At 41.2% G+C, this 17210-nt stretch overlaps 1 protein-coding gene across 2 annotated transcripts in view; it reads left to right on the top strand.

The window, feature by feature from the left end:
* LOC137358739 (venom phosphodiesterase 2-like) overlaps positions 1 to 12463 on the top strand; it is a 194012-nt gene extending 181549 nt beyond the window's left edge. For both annotated transcript variants that reach the window (XM_068025035.1, XM_068025024.1), the window contains 3 exons: positions 4770 to 4902; positions 9474 to 9630; positions 10015 to 12463. In XM_068025035.1, coding sequence (XP_067881136.1) covers positions 4770 to 4902; positions 9474 to 9630; positions 10015 to 10185 — 461 coding nt within the window. In that variant the 3' untranslated portion in view covers positions 10186 to 12463. The remainder of the gene's footprint in view (positions 1 to 4769; positions 4903 to 9473; positions 9631 to 10014) is intronic.
* The last annotated feature ends 4747 nt before the right edge of the window (positions 12464 to 17210 follow it).

Here is a 17210-nt window from a genome sequence, read left to right as displayed (position 1 = left end):
GCCAGCCCTGATTACCATGATGGCAGTGAGTTGTGGACACCAAATGGACACCTTGCTGCAGCTCGTCTAGTCTAGGCCAACAGGGGGGTAGGCCCAGGGCAGGGTAGGAGGAGGCAGCAGCGACCCATGTTATTCTTTTGGAGTCTAGAGGAGCACCCCTACTTCTGCTGGCCCCTGTGGTCAGATTTTCAGGAGCTAGGGAGAAGGTTAAAGAGTAGGAACTTGAAGGTAGTAATCTCTGGATTACTCCCAGTGCTATGTGCTAGCGAGAGTACAAATAGGAAGATAGGGAGAATCAATGTGTGGCTTGAAGCATAGTGCTTCAGAAGGGAGGGCTTCAGGTTCTTGGGGCATTGGGACCAGAAGGTACCTATTCAAAAGAGACAGGATGCACTTCGACAGGACTGGGACCAATGTCCTCACGGAGGCTGGTTGGGGAAGGTTTAAACTAAATTGGCAGGGGGGTAGGCACTAGCACATAGTAGTAGAAAAGAGGAATAAGGTGCACAATGTGATAGTGTTGGACAGTACTAGAGAAGGGAGCAGTTCCGTATTAGATAGGAATGGACTGAGTAGGACTATGAGGAATGCAAAGGCAGGATTACAGTGCATGTATGTAAATGCACAAAGTAGGATGAATAATGTTGGTGAGCTACAAGCACAAATAGTATGAGAATATGATATAGTGACAATAACAGAAATGTGGCTTAAAAATGTTGAGCAGTGGGCACTTAATATTCCTGGATATAAAGTGTTCAGAAAAGATAGAGAAGGTAAAAAAAGGGAGGAAGGGTGGCGGTACTCATTATGGATGATAGTGTAGTGTTGGAAAGAGGGATTGTCCTTGAGGGGTCAAAGATAAAATGCATTTGGTTAGAATTCAGAAGTAAAACATGTATGATCACGCTACTGTGGGTATTCTATAGGCTTCCAAATCGTGAAAGATAAAGGAGCAAATCTGCAGGGCCATCACCGAGATGTGTAAGGACTATGAAGTGGTGACATTGGGGGACTTTACCCAAATATCAATTGGGGTAATGTTAGAGTAAAGGGTAAGGAGGGGGAGGATTTTCTGAAGTGTGTTCAGGAGTAGTTCCTTGATCAGTATGTTCTCAGTCCAATTAGGAAGGAGGCATTGCTGGATCGGGTTCTGAGAAATTAGGTGGACCAAGTGTTCTGTGGGGAAGCACTTGGGTAAGAGTGATCTTTGCATCATAAGGTTTAGACGAATAATGGAGAAAAGCAAGAAACAATATAGGGTGGAACGTCTTAGATTGTAAGAGGGCTTGTAGTAGGGACAAAGAGGTTAAATATGCTTAAAGGCGCAGGGCAAGGCTAATATACTGAATGAGTACTTTGTATTGGTGTTCATTAAGGAAGAATAATCTGGCAAAATATCAGTAGAAGTGGAGAGAGTAGAGGGAATGGATAGGGTAAAAATTGAGAGGGAGGAGGTACTGGAAAGGCTGGCTATGCTTAGGGTAGATAAGTTACCTGGCCCAGATGGCCTGCATCCCAGGTTGTTCAAGGAAGTGGGGGTGGAGATAGCGGAAGGGCTCGCCATAATCTTCCTGTCTTCCCTTGATATGGGGGAGGTGCCAGAAGATTGGAAAGCAGCAAATATGACACCCTTATTCAAGACAGGGTGTAAGGACTGTAGGCCAGTTAGTTTAACATCAGTGGTGGGTAAGGTTTCAGAAACAATAATCGGAGAAAAAATCAACAGGCACTTGGATAGGTTTGAGTTAGTTAAGGATAGACAGCACAGATTTGTAAAAGGCAGATCATGCTTGACTAATCGAATTGTTTGACAAGTAACAGAGAAGGTTGATGAATGTGCTGGATGTTGCCTCTATGGATTTTAAAAAAGCGTTTGATAAAGTATCATAAAAAAGGCTGGTGAACAAAACTGAGACTTATGTAAAGGAGGATCAGTGTCCAGCTGGATAAAAAAATTGCCTTAAGGACAATAAACAGCGAGTTGCAGTAAATGGTTATTTTTCAGACTGGAGGATGGTAGACAAGAGTCAGTGCTAAGACAATTTTTTTTTTTGCTATATATAAATGACTTGGATCACAGAGGAGAATTTCAAAAGTTGCTGATACCAAAGTTGGAGGAGTTGAAAATAGTGAGGATGATACAAATCACCTGCAACAGGACATAGATAGGCTAGCAGAATGAGCAAACAAGTGGCAGATGGAATTTAATACAGACAAATGTGAATTGATGCATTTTGGCAGAAGGGACAGGGTGAGGCATTATAGACTTAATGGCATATTCTAAAGAGTGTTCAGGAACAGAGGGACCTGGGGGTGCATGTGCATCGATCTTTGAAGGTAGCAGGACATATTGAGAGAGTGATTATCAAAACATATGGGATCTTGGGCTTCATAAATAGTGGCATTGAGTCCAAAAGCAGGGACTATATGATGAACCTTTATAAAGCTCTGGTTAGGCAGTAATTAGAGTATTGTGTCCAGTTCTGGTCACCACACTTTGGGAAGGATGCAAGGGAGCTTGAGAGGATGCATAGGAGATTTACCAGAATCGCTCCATTGATATGAGGGATTTTAGCTACAAGGCTAGGTTGGAGAAGTTGAGGTTGTTCTCCTTGGAGAAAAGGACATTGAGGGACGATTTGATAGGTGTATACAAGATTATAACTGGCTTAGATAAGGTAGACAAGGAAATACTGTTCCCATCAACTGATGGTACAAGGACTAGGGGACATATATTGAAGGTTTTGGAGAAAAGATACAGGGGATGTGGGGAGAACTTCTTGACACAGCGAGCGGTAATGACCTGGAACTCGCTGCCCATGAGGGTGGTTGAAGCAGAAACAATCAGTGATTTCAAAAGGAAATTGGATGGGCATTTGAAGGAAATAAACTTGCGGGGCTATGGGGATAGAGCAGGGAAATGGGACTGACTGGATTGCTCTGCAGAGAGCTGGCTTGGACTCGATGGACCGAATGGCTTCCTTCTATGCCGTAGAGGACTCTGACTCTTTGGTGCCCTTTTTGCTGCATGAAATTTGGTGTAAATTTGGGCAGAGCGTGCATGGTCTACACTCTGCCCAGTTGTTTGTCATTACAATCAGTGCCCTATGTACATAATAGGGCCCTCATCTTTATAGCCTAAAACAGGCAGGCGTTCTGGCTGCCCATTGGAAGGTCCTTTTGATGTTGGGCTGCTGGAGCATCATTGTAAACAGGGTGATAAAACATTCTCAAGTTTTTGACCATCATCACCACCCCAGTCACAACAATTTAAATCTGCCCCATTAGGTTTTCACTAAACTGGTTACCTGGGACCGACATGTAAGCTATTCGCACATCCCACCAAAGCAAAATACTCACTGTATCTTTAGAAAAATGAGTTATACATCAGCCTAGAGATATGGTTAAATGCATTTGTGGGTCACAATTTTTTTTAAATGTAAAGTCTAATTTGAAATTTATAAACATATCAGCTGTCTGAAATAAACAGATAAGCTTCCGACTGCATATGAAATCCGGGATGTCTTGGGCTAAGATTATATTGCAGCTCTTGGTCTCTATATCTGTAGAGTCTGATGTCCTGCTGGCTGACTGGAATTATGGGCTGAATTTTATTAACACAACGCAAATCGCGGTGGCGCGCTTTGAAGTCAGTGGCCTTCAGGCGTGGATGCACCGTCGCTGAGTCCCTGCAATATTTTGCGCGGGGACTCATTTAAATGGAGGGGGCAAAGCAGCCGCCCCCGATGATGTAGACAGGCCGGCTGTTCTGTCGCCAGCAACGGCATCTGGTGCCACCGCACAGACGCTGGCGCCATTTTTAAAGGGCTTCAAGCCCTGCAGTTTACTTAAAAATTTTTAATGTCCCGCTGCATGAAAATTAAACACTAAATTTTGTTTAAACTTGGAGTCCCCTTTCACCCCCCCCCACCCCACCAAATGAGTTCACCATAAATGAAATGACCTCTTTTTCTCCCCCCTCCCCCCCACCCCGAAAACCACTTTTTAATATGCTGACCTTTCACCCCCCCCACCATCAGCAACTTTGACACCCAACCCTTCCCACCATCCCTACAACCAATTACAATAGTTCTCCCCTCTCCCCCACCACCTCCCCATCCCGCCCTGAAATTTTCTCTCCTCCCTCCTCTCTACCAGAGTCATGCCTCGGAACTCTGAACGGAGTTCTGAAGGCACGGGACTTCCGGCTGGCGGCCCTAAAATTGGAGTGGGACAGCTGCCAGGACAAGATACGTTAATTTAAATTTATTTCCATTGATTTTAACGTGTAAATGAAGGCCCCGTGCTGAGCTGCGGGGTGTCCACACCGAGGCCTCACCGCCACCAGTCAAATGCAGTGGGCCCTTCTCGGCACTGGGGGTCGTAGCCGGCCCCCCCCCCACCACAACCCCTGATGCCGGAGGCCTCATAAAATTCAGCCCTATATGTGGGTTATGTTGAGACCAGACTATTTCAAGGTATTTCACTTTTTGTGGTGGAAACTTGCATCAGTAGTGGATGATTCAGGCACCTACACAATTTCTGTCTGTTCTTTTCATTCCTGAGTGTTTCTGACTGGTAAAAACCCAGTAATTACGCAAACTGCAAGTTGCTGCTTCTGATCGCTACAAAGAGAGTAAATACATTACAAAACTTTTACTAACTCCTAGAAAAGTGGAGTACTTTTTCAGCTGTTTTGTTTGATATTTGTGCATAACCAAGCTGCAGAATGAAAGATATAGTGAATTAATTCTTTTGTTCCTTGACAGGGATATGGAATTACTTTCACAATGTTCTGATGGTGAATTATGCTATACAGAGAAATGGCATCAATGTGATTAGTGGGCCAGTATTTGATTTTGATCACGATGGACGGTTTGATACTCCTGACATAATCCAAGAGTAAGTAGCTTCCAACACTTTTTAGTGGTGTTATGATTAGATTAGATTAGATTAGAGATACAGCACTGAAACAGGCCCTTCGGCCCACCGAGTCTGTGCCGAACATCAACAACCCATTTACACTAATCCTACAGGAATCCCATATTCCTACCAAACATCCTCACCTGTCCCTATATTTCCCTACCACCTACCTATACTAGTGACAATTTATAATGGCCAATTTACCTATCAACCTGCAAGTCTTTTGGCTTGTGGGAGGAAACCGGAGCACCCGGAGAAAACCCACGCAGACACAGGGAGAACTTGCAAACTCCACACAGGCAGTACCCGGAATCGAACCCGGGTCCCTGGAGCTGTGAGGCTGCGGTGCTAACCACTGCGCCACTGTGCCACCCTATGCTTCATAGATTCCCCGTACCTTTTATATAAGCGGCTGAAATATACTGGACTTGATTTAATCCAGAGCAGACACTAATGAATTTGTTGTCATCCACTGATCTCCAAAGTTTGTATTTCCTCTTGTGGCAGCATTGCTGAAACTTTAATATTAAAAACATCTGTAAGTGATTTTGTGTTTAGTGATTCATAGAATCTTACAGCAGGAGGCCATTTGGTCCATTGTGCCTGTGATGGCTCTTTGAAAGAGCAGTCAGGTTTTGTCCCACACCCCTTTTGTCCGTAACCCTGTGAGTTCTTCATCCTCATGTACTGGTCCAACTCCCTTTTAAAATTATTTACAGAATCAGTTTCCAGCACTTTTACAGGAAAACTGTGCCAGATCCTTGAATGAAAAAAAAAATCTCCGTATGTCCCCTTTAAATTGTTTGCCAATAAATTTAAATCTATGAGCTCTGGTTATTGACTCACTTGCCAGAGGGAATAGTGTTTCTCTCTCTACTCTTATCAAAACCTCTCATCTTCAAAACCTCTATTAGGTCACCTCTTAACATTCTCTGTTACAAGGAGAACAGTCCCAACTTTTTCACCCACTCAGCATCACTAAAGTCACTCATTGCTGGTAACGTCCAGGTAAACTTCCACTATACCTGTTTTAAGGCCTTTACGTCTTTCCTGAAGAGTGGTGCCTAGAATCGTCCACAATACTCCAGCTGAGGCCTAACCAGAGATTTATAATGTTCTAGTGTGATCGCTTTGCCTTTATATTCTGTGCCTTTATTTATAAACTCAAGTAACCCATATGCTTTTTAGCCACCTTATCAACTTGCTCTGCACTTTAAGGATTTGTGTATATAAACACTAAGGACTCTGCTCATTTACGCTTTGCAAAATCATACCATTTATAGTGTTCTGTCTTTCCATATTAGTCCTTCCAAAGGGCAACACTTCACACCTTCTCTGCATTGAACTCCATCTGCCATGCTTCTGTCAATTTCACCATCCTGTCCGTGTCATGCTGAAGTCTACAACTATCCTCCTCACTCTCTACTATGTTGCCAAGTTTCACATCATCAGTAAACTTTATAAAGCTGCTCCCTTCACCTGAGTCTTGGTCATTTATAAAAATTGAAGAATAATGGACCCAAAACTCATCCTCGAGGGACACCACTGCAAACCATCTCCCAGTCTGAAAAGCATCCATCCACCACCACCACTCTCTGCTTCCTGTTACTGAACCAACTCAGTATCCATGCTGCCACTTTCCCCTTAATTCCATTAATAGAAATATTAAAAAGTCAAAGATGAGAATTGGAAGTCTGTTAGCTTAATGCAAAACTGGAGACATGGGCTTCAATCACCCAGCCTAGCATCCAACTGTACTTTGAAGGCCCCTTATGATTTTGACACTCTCTTGCCTTTCCTGATATATTATCCCAAACATTTATCAATGTTTGAGTAAAGAAGTTCTTCCTAATATATTTTTAAATTTTCCTCTCATTAATTTAAATTTATGGTTCTATTGTATGCCATGCCTAACTTGGCTTGAAGTAATATTCTAGAATATTCTGTATTCATCTTATCTAGATTATATATTACTTTGTATAGTTTGGTGCGATTCTCCTCGACAACCTCTCTAAACTCCAAAGTTTAATTTTCTTTAATTTTTTTTCTCAGAACTTAGCTCCTTTCCACTTGGGATCATTCTTGTTTCTTTTCTCTACAGTCAGTCCACTACATCTATGTCTGTGTTGAGGTATGATCAGAATTATACTCCATACTCCAAGTGTGGTCATACCAGCACATTATAAAGTCTCAGTATAACCTCTATCCCTTTCTAAATCTTCCTGAGTAGTCGCATAGATAGTGGAATGGAAAGTTGATAGCAGAGTAAATTGCTGTTTTCAGAGTGGAAGGATTGTGGGTAGTGGTGGGTTCGCAGGATCTAGGCTAGGACCTTATTTGTTTTCATTTACATAAATATTTTGACATAGGAGCAAGAGTAATGGTATTGAAGTTTGCTGATGACGCCAAATTATGAGGCATAGCAAACTGCAGGGAAGAATGCAACCATTTGCAGGAAGACAGGTTAGTGGAGTGGGTGTCTTTGTGGCTAATGCAGTTCTTTGCTACAAAGTGGGAAATAATAAATTTTGGGGAATAAAGAAACCTGAAAAGTGCACTTAATGGTAAGATTTGTAAGAGTGGAGGAACAAAGAGATGCAGGTTACAAATCTTCAAAAGTGGGAGTGCAGGTAAAGTGCTTGGGCCTCAGCTATTTACAATCTATATTGATGACTTCACTAAGGGGATGGAATGTAATGTATCCAAGTTTGCTGACGATACAAAATTAGATGAAAAGTAAGCTGTACGGAGGGTGCAAAGAGGCTGCAAAAGGATATAAACAGATTAAGCAAATGGGCGAGAATATGGCAGGTGGAATATAATGTGGAGAAATGTTAAGTGATCCTCTTTGATAAAAATAGAAGAGCAGAATATTTTTTAAATGATGAGAGACTGAGAAATGGTGCTATTCAGAGGGACCGGGTGTCCTTGTGCACAAATCACTGAATCTTAACATGAAGGTACAACAAGCAATTAGGAAAGCAAATGGTGTGTTAGCCTTTATTACAAAGGGATTGGAGTATAACGGTAAAGAAGTCTTACTGCAATTGTATGGGGTGATGGTGAGACCACCGCACCTGGAGTGCGATGCACAATTTTGGTCTCCTTATCTAAGGAAGGTTATACTTGTCTTTAACGGAGGGCAACAGAGGTTCACTAGACTGATATAAGAGCAAAATACTGTGGATGCTAGAACTCTGAAATGAGAACAGAAAGTGCTGGAAATACTCAACAGGTCTGGCAGTATCAGTGTATAGAGAAACAGAGTTAACGTTTCAGGTCTGTGACCCTTCATTTGGACTGAGATGAAGGGAAATGTCTTCACTCAGTTTTGAATTTTTGGAATTCTCTATCCCAGAGAGCTGTGGATGCTCAGTTATTGAGTATATTCAAGTCAGAGATCAATAGATTTTGAGACGCTGGGGAAATTGAGGGATGTGAGCATAGTGCAGGAAATTGTAGCTGAAATAGAAGATTAGCCACGATCCTGAATAGCAGAGCAGGTTTGAAGGGCCAAATGGCCTACTGCTACTCCTATTTCTTATGTTCTTACAGAAAAGGCCATAAAAAAGGAAACTGGGATGCTGGGTTTTATAGATAATGGGGTAGAGCTTCCACTTTGGACGCAATCGACACTTACAGCGTAAATTGTGCCAGTTTTGAAAAGTGTTTCTTTTCCCTCAAGTTTCTGCTCAAACCATTTGCATATCACCAAACAAAATCTGGCAGCATTTTAAAATGTAATTGTATTTTCTTTTGAAAGTTTAGATTTAAAAAATATTCCTTTGATACATATGAGAGAAGTAACTTTGATTAGTACAGCTGAAACTGGGTTTATCACAGAAAAATAAGCATTTCAATCACAGTCTCAATCCACCACCTGTGAGTAACCTGATTTTATATTACTGAAAACTGCTTTTTTTAAAAAAATATATACAGAACCATTTGCTAGGTATAAAAACAAGAAATGCTGGAACCACTCAGCAGGTCTGGCAGCATCTGAGAAGCAGAGTTAACGTTTCGGGTCAGTGACACTTCTTCGGAACTCTAGGTATATTGGTTTGCAGTTGTCAGTTCCTTAGTAAATTAAGAAAAAACATTCAAAAACTTTTAAATCATACCCATTATTAGTGGCCTTGGGCCTCAAAGAACCAGTTTAATTTTTGGAGCCTCCTCAAAGGCCTACTCTAAACTAATGCAAAAGATCGCACAAACTAGATTTGCACTTGAAATTCTGTAACTTTTTTCGCCGGTTACACTGATTTCTGGTGAATTGTGCTGAAAAAAGCCAGTGCAACCAAGCAGAAACGTACGGCAGAATATGAAAGCAAGGAAGTGAAATTACATTTATTGAAGATGTTAGTTAGGTCATAGCTAGAGTATGTCAGATTTCTGGTTTCACCATCATTTGGAATAATATTCGAGCTTGGGTTTTGTATGTTTGCACTACAGCTGAGGGAATCAGAGTAAACAGATGGACAATTACTGATCATGTATTAACTAAATAAACAGCTATTTTTATAAAAATTGTTAATTTACTTTTTTTTAAGGTATGTTAAGAACACACGCATCCCCATCCCAACTCACTATTACATTATCCTTACCAACTGCAAGGACACCATGAAAAGCCCTCTACAATGTGAAGCCTCACTGGATGTATTGGCTTTCATTCTGCCTCATAGACCTGACAACAGTGAGAGCTGTGCAGTAAGTAAATCTGAAGCACTGATGGAGGAGGGAATCACTAATAGAAATTAAGTGACTGGTAGAAGCCCCATGACAAACCGAAATGCAGTATTTTTATATAGTATTTTAGGAAACATTTTCTGAATGTGTAATTTTTAATAGCATGATAGAAATTGTATCAATTCTAAATAGTACTAAATTGCTACATAAAGCTAAATGTTACAAAGGATCTATTTAGTCTTCCAAGCGTTGGGCTTTAGAGCCAACAAAATATCATCAGTTTTACATTTCAAGGCTTTATTTTTTTTCCTCTAGAATGATCTTCAATAACAACATAATCTCACTTGGCTTTAATTTACAAATTTTTTCAATATCTAAATCATTAAATCCCGTGCTCTTTGGCAGGATGGCAAAGAGGAATCCCTGTGGGTTGAAGAGCGAATCTGGGCTCACAGAGCACGAGTGAGGGATGTGGAGTTGATCACAGGACTTGATTTTTATCAGGACAGAAAGCAGCCAGTCACTGAGATTTTACAGCTAAAGACGTTTCTACCAACAGTTGAAGATCAAATATGATTTTTATTTTATTAAATTGCTTGTTGTGAAGTATACAGTGACATTTTTTCATAATATATTTATTTTGTTTATGCATAAATGTAATTATGGAATTCAGCGTGCATTGCACTTTAGACATGCTTTAAACAAGTTCTGGCAGCATTCAGGAGATTTAGGGCACACAAAAAAGTAATGGAAGTGTAATCATTTTCCTTGGGGATATTCATGTAATTTGTTTTAAACTTCAGATTGTTTTTAAGCACAACAATTTAATAGCAAGAATTGGATTGAAGAAACGAATATGGAGAATTGGATTGGGATTTACCATGTATGTCTAAGGTCATGTATGTGTTACCATTTGGCTTGAAGATTCATCTAACCATAGAATTTATCTTACATAAGCCAGTAATTCTTGCCACACATGAAAGACTTTAAGGATCTGACACGAAATTGAATGTACTGCTTTATTTAAATACATCTCGAATATTATAATCAACATTATAATTTGCACCATCAATAATCACCGTAAAAGTATAATTGACAGAATCAGAATCATACAGTAATACATTACCCAACACTAGTAATAAAATACAATGTATTTGATTCTGTTCTTGTAATGGTGGTGTCATTGCAGTGTTAATACTGTCTGTAGTGGACTGCTCACTCATACTACCATGTATCTGATCATGCACATATTAGGAGTGCATTTTAACCTTCCAATATCAGTGCGCTTTGTACCGTTTGGAAAATAAATGATTGCGCAGTCACCCTTTTAAATCATTGGAATGGAAAGCTCAAATTATGAGCTAAACTCGCTCATATTCGTGCACTGGTGTGAAGTTAACAGTAGAGTTTCCGATCAAAATCATTTGCATAATCACAAGTGTAAAATCTTCCATGAACCAGTACAATCAAGCAGCATCATAGAATGTAATTGTTTTTTCTTTCATTATAAAGTATTCATTGGCATTTAAGAGTGGTAAACTGATTGATTCAGTTTTATTAATACAACTGAGAATGGGCTTATCAGCAGAAAGCATTTTTAATAAGTGTTCAGTCCTGTCCTGTGAATGAGATTTAAAATCCACTGAAAATTAATTAAAAACTATACTTAACTATTTACTATTTTCATTGCCGTACAGCATTCGGTGTCTGAGTAAATTTATTTTTTGATATGGAGAAGATTTTTAAAATACGGCTACTAGTGCATGTGCACCTAAGAAAATCAGCACAATTTAAAGATATTTCTCTGACCAGCAGAATATCTCAATACTGACCTTGTGGCGTGGCCAGTTTTGTGGATGGGCCTGTTCCAGTGAATTGAATCTTAAAGCAATGTAAAAGATCATGGAAAACATGAACACAAGTGGTTGTGGGTACAACTCACATGTTTCAAATTCCCTGATCTTCTGAACTGGATGGTCTGGCCGATTCAGCCCGATTGTACTATTATTGTAAATGAGCAGAAACTCTAATATCAAAGCAAAATACTGCGGATGCTGGAAATCTGAAATAAAAACAAGAAATGCTGGAACCGCTCAGCAGGTCTGGCAGCATCTGTGGAAGCAAATCTGTAGAGCAGAAACTCTACGCCGTTGTATTTTAGTTTGCACTCAAACGGGCCTTACCATTCTGACTTTACATTTTTTTCAAATGATTGAAATTAAAATGACCTTGAATGGACTTTACCTTTTTAATAATTGCTCAATCCCCTTTCCACAAGATAAAAAAAAAGTAGGTAGGGAGACGGGGTTGGAGGGACAGTTATTTTGACGAAGTTACTAACCCTAAAATTTACACCTTAATCAAATCTTGTCTAATGTACTGCAATAATAGAGTTATCACAAGAAGTGTTTTAAAAATTGTCCTTTTATGCATCCATACATGTAATAGAATTGTGACTGATATCTCTTAATTGCATATGGGATGCACAAATCAAGCAGAATACCTGAGGTGAGAATTGTTTTAATATTTCAACTAGTTTATAGCTTTTATACATTGCATTGGCATATTTACATTTCATTAGCTGTGAAAATGTCACAGCTAAAATAATATTGAGTGTGTGAATAGAGGGCATCTTGAGAGTTATGTTCATGCTTTTGTCACTTTCTTGGGTGTTTTGGGTTGGCATGAAGACATGCAATGAAAGGACTTTGTTAGAGAGTGAAGTAATTTTGATCATGTTCTAACTCAGGGACCTACAAGGACAACTCAAAAGCTCATAATTCATTAAAGTATCAACAAAGCAAAGACACACTGGTATGTTTTTAAAAATCACAAATAAAAAGTTGAAATTTGAGTGTTTTTGACTTTCTATAATGTGATTAATAGAGACTTACAATAAAGATCATTTTTAGTCTCTATATAACATGGAGATTATCTATGTAAAACTTTTTAAACAGATCTACAGTAAAAGGAAAATGCACTATACTAGTACTAAAGAGCCCATTTGTATTATTACAATGCTTTTAGGGGTATCAATGGCTAATTCAACCTTAGGTCCAGGTTCTGTTGCATACTGGTATCTCAATGTACTGTTAAATCCCCATTATAATATATGGTGGGACTGAAGTACTCTTCCAGTTGTTTCCTGTCTATGCCTTAAATTATCTGTGGACTAAATGGATTGATTACAGAGCCAAGTTTGTGGCACCACAGTTGGCTCAGCTGCACAGGAGGGGAGGAAGAAGAGTGGAAGAGCAATAGTGATAGGCGATTAGTTAGTTAGTGGAACAGACAGACATTTCTGCGGCAGTAAACATGACTCCAGGATGGTGTGTTGCCTCCCTGGTGCCAGGGTCAAGGATGTCATGGAGTGGCTGCAGGACATTCTTCTGGGGGAGGGTGAACAGCCAGAGGTTATGGTCCACATCGGTACCAATGACATAGGTAAGAAGAAGGATGAGGTCTTGAAAGCAGATTTTAGGGAGCTAGGAAGGAAGCAGGACCTCGAAAGCAGTAATCTCAGGATTGCTCCCAGTCCCACGTGTAAGTGAGCAAAGGAATAGGAGAATTGAGCGATTGAACAGTTGGCTGGAGAACTGGTGTAGGAGGGAGGGCATCACATTTCTGAGACATTGGGACTGGTTCTGGGCCAGATAGGAACTGTGCAAAATGGGCGGGTTGCATCTTTGCAGGACCGGGACAAATATCTTCTCAGGGAGATTTGCTAGTGCTGTTGGGGAAGGTTTAAGCTAAACTGTCAGGGGGATGGGAATCTGAGAAGGAGCTCAGATTGGAGAGAAGCAAAACTGGTAACTTGTCAGGGGTGTGGGAACCAGGAGCAAGTATCAGAGAGGAATACCAAGGTGCGCAGAATACTGGGGGAGATGGATAGCATGAGAGTAGGGAATAGTACGTTATTAGGTGGGGTCAAAGTAAGGGAGAAAGTAATGAAGTCTGAATCAGGGTTAACGTGCATGTATATGAATGCACGGAGTGTGGTTATTAAGACTGGTGAGGTACAGGCACAGATTGTCATGTGGAAATATAATGCTGTGGCTATAACAGAGACCTGGCTCAAAGAAGGGCAGGATTGGGTGTTAAATATTCCTGGATACAAGGTGTTCAGGAAAGATCTTCTTTGGCCTCCCTGTCTTGAGAGACAATGGGTAAGTGCCTAGAGGTGGTCAGTGGTTTGTGAAGCAGTGCCTGGAGTGGTTATAAAGGCCAATTCTAGAGTGACAGACTCTTCCACAGGCGCTGCAGATAAAATTGGTTGTCGGGGCTGTACCACAGTTGGATCTCTCCTTACACTTCTGTCACTTTTCCTGCCAACGGCAAAGTCTCTTCAACTCGCCTCTCTTTAGCCCCGCCTTTATAGCTGTCCGCCAGCTCTGGCGATCGCTAGCAACTGACTCCCACGACTTGTGGTCAATGTCACAGGACTTCATGTTACGTTTGCAGACGTCTTTAAAGCAGAGACATGGATGGCCGGTGGGTCTGATACCAGTGACGAGTTCGCTGTACAATGTGTCCTTGGGGATCCTGCCATCTTCCATGCATCTTACATGGCCAAGCCATCTCAAGTGCTGCTGACTCAATAGGGCATATATGCTGGGGATGTTGGCCGCCTCAAGGACTTCTCCGTTGGAGATACGGTCCTGCCACCTGATGCCAAGGATTTGCCGGAGACAGCGAAGGTGGAATGTGTTGAGAAATTGCTCTTGGCTGACATACGTTGTCCAGGCCTTGCTGTCGTAGGGCAAGGTACTGAGGACATAGGCTTGAAACACTCGGACTTTTGTGTTCCGTGTCAGTGTGCCATTTTGCCACACCCTCTTCGCCAGTCTGGACATAGCAGCAGACACCTTTCCCATGCGCTTGTTGGTTTCTGCATTGAGAGACAGGTTACTGGTGATAGTTGAGCCTAGGCAGGTGAACTCTTGAACCACTTCCAGAGCGTGGTCACCGATATTGATGGATGGAGCATTTCTGACATCCTGTCCCATGATGTTTGTTTTCTTGAGGCTGATCGTTAGGCCAAATTAGGTTAAATATTCCTGGATACAAGGTGTTCAGGAAAGATAGGAAAGGGAAAAAAGTGGGAGGGGTGGCAATATTGATTAAGGAGAGCATTGCAGTGCTGGAGAACAAAGATGTCCTGGAAGGATTGAGGACAAAATCAATTTGGCGAGAGCTGAGGAACAAAATAAGGTGCAGTTACATTGCTCGGTGTTGTCTATAGGCCACCAGCTAGTGGGAAGGAAGTGGAGGAACAAATTGCAAGGAAATTACAGAGAGGTGCAAAAATTATAGGGTAGTTATAAGGGGGGACTTTAATTATCCAAACATAGACTGGGATAATATTCGTGTAAAGCGCAGTGAGGGGCAAGAGTTCCTAGAGTGTGTTCAGTAAAATTTTCTACAACGGTATGTTGCTAGTACAATGAGAAAGGAGGCACTGCTGGACCTGGTTCTTGGGAATGAGGTGGGCCAAGTTGATCAAGTATCAGTAAGAGACCATTTAGGGGATAGTGATCATTGTATCATAAGGTTTAGGCTGACTATGGAAAAGGACAAAGAGCAATCCAGGGTAAGAATAATTAACTGGGGGAAGGCCAAAGTCAATGCGGTAAGAATGGAGTTGGGTCAAATAAATTGGAGTCAAAAGCTGTCAGGAAAACTGATAGATGAACAATGGGCTACCTTCATAGAAGAGATAGTTCGGGCACAGTCGAGGTATGTTCCCTCGAGGTGGAAAAGTAGGGCAAACAAATCCAGAACCCCCTGGATGACAAAAGATGTAGAGATTAAGATAAAGAAGAAAAAGTGTGCTTATGACAGATGCCAGGTAGAAAATACTATTGAGAACCAGGCTGAATATAGAAGGTCCAGAGGGGAAGTGAAAAAGTAAATGAGAGAAGCAAAGACAGAGCATGAAAAGAGACTGGCAGCTAGAATTAAAGAAAATCCCTAAGTTTTCTATAGGTATATAAATAGTAAAAGGGTGGTAAAAGGAGGAGTGGGGACAATTATGGACCAGAAAGGAGATTTAAAAATGGAGGCAGAGGGCACAGCCGAGGTATTAAATGAATACTTTGCATCTATCTTTACCAAGGAAGAAGATGCAACCTAGGCAATGTTGAAAGGGGAGTTAAGTCAGACACTAGACGGATTTAAAATTGATAAAGAGGATGTATTAGAGAGGCTATCTGTACTTAAAATGGATAAAGGACTAGATGAGATGCATCCAAGGATACTGAGGGAAGTGAAGGTGGATATCGCAGTGGCATGGGCCATAATTTTTCAGTCTTAGACTCTGGGGTGGTGCCAGAGGACTGGAGAACTGCAAACATTACACCCTTGTTCAAAAAGGGTATATAGGTAAGCCCAGCAACTACAGGCCAGTCAGTTTAACTTCAGTGGTGGGAAAACTTCTCGAAAAAATAATTCGGGACAAAATTAATGGTCATGTGGACAAATGTGAGTTAATTAAGGAAAGCCACCATTGATTTCTTAAGGGAAAATCATGCTTAACTAACTTGCTGGAGTGTTTTGAGGAGGTAACAGAGAGAGTTGATGAGGGCAATGCTGTTGATGTGATGTACATGGACTTTCAAAAGGCATTTAATACAGTGCCACACAACAGACTTGAGAGCCAACTTGTAGCTCATGGAATAAAAGGGACGGTAGCAACATGGATATGAAATTGGCTGATTGACAGGAAACAAAGAGTAGTGCTTAATGGATGTTTTTCAGGCTGGAGGAAGATTTGTAGTGGAGTTCCCCAGGGATCAGTGTTTGGACCCTTGATTTTCATGATGTATATTAATTGCCTAGACCTTGGTGTACAGGGCACAATTTCAAAGTTTGCAGATGATACAAAACTTGGAAGCATTGTGAACTGTGAGGAGGATAGTGTAGAGCTTCAAAAGGACATAGACAAGTTGGTGGAATGGGCAGACAGGGGCAGATGAAGTTCAATGCAGAGAAATGTGAAGTGATTCATTTTGATAGGAAGAACATGGAGAGACAATATAGAATAAAGGGTACAATTCTAAAGGGGGTGTAGGAGCAGAGGGATCTGGGTGTATATGTACGTAAGTCATTGAAGGTGGCAGGACAGGTTGAGAGAGCGGTCAATAAAGCATACAGTGTTCTGGGATTTATTAAAAGGGGCATAAAGTACGAGCAAGGAGGTTATATTGAACTTGCATAAGACAATAGTTCAGCCTCAGCTGGAGTATTGTGTCCAGTTCTGGGTGCCACACTTTTAGGAAAAACTTGAGGGCATTGGAGTGAGTACAGAAAAGATTCACGAGAATGGTTCTAGGGATGAGGAATTTCAGTTATGAAGATAGATTGCAGAAGTTAGGACTGTTTTCCTTGGAGAAGAGAAGGCTGAGAGGTGATTTGATAGAGGTATTCAAAATCACGAGGGGTCTGGACAGAGTAGAGGAAGAGAAACTGTTCCCACTCGTGAAAGAATCAAGAACAAGAGGGCACAGATTTAAAGTCTTTGGTAAGAGAAGCGAAAGTGACATGAGGAAAAGGTCTGGAATGCGCTGCCTGAGAACGTGGTGGAGGCAGGTTCAATCGAAGCA

Source organism: Heterodontus francisci, chromosome 3 (assembly GCF_036365525.1).
Source record: "Heterodontus francisci isolate sHetFra1 chromosome 3, sHetFra1.hap1, whole genome shotgun sequence".
In the NCBI taxonomy this organism is placed as follows: Eukaryota; Metazoa; Chordata; class Chondrichthyes; order Heterodontiformes; family Heterodontidae; genus Heterodontus; species Heterodontus francisci.
This window is presented reverse-complemented; position numbering and strand designations above follow the sequence as displayed.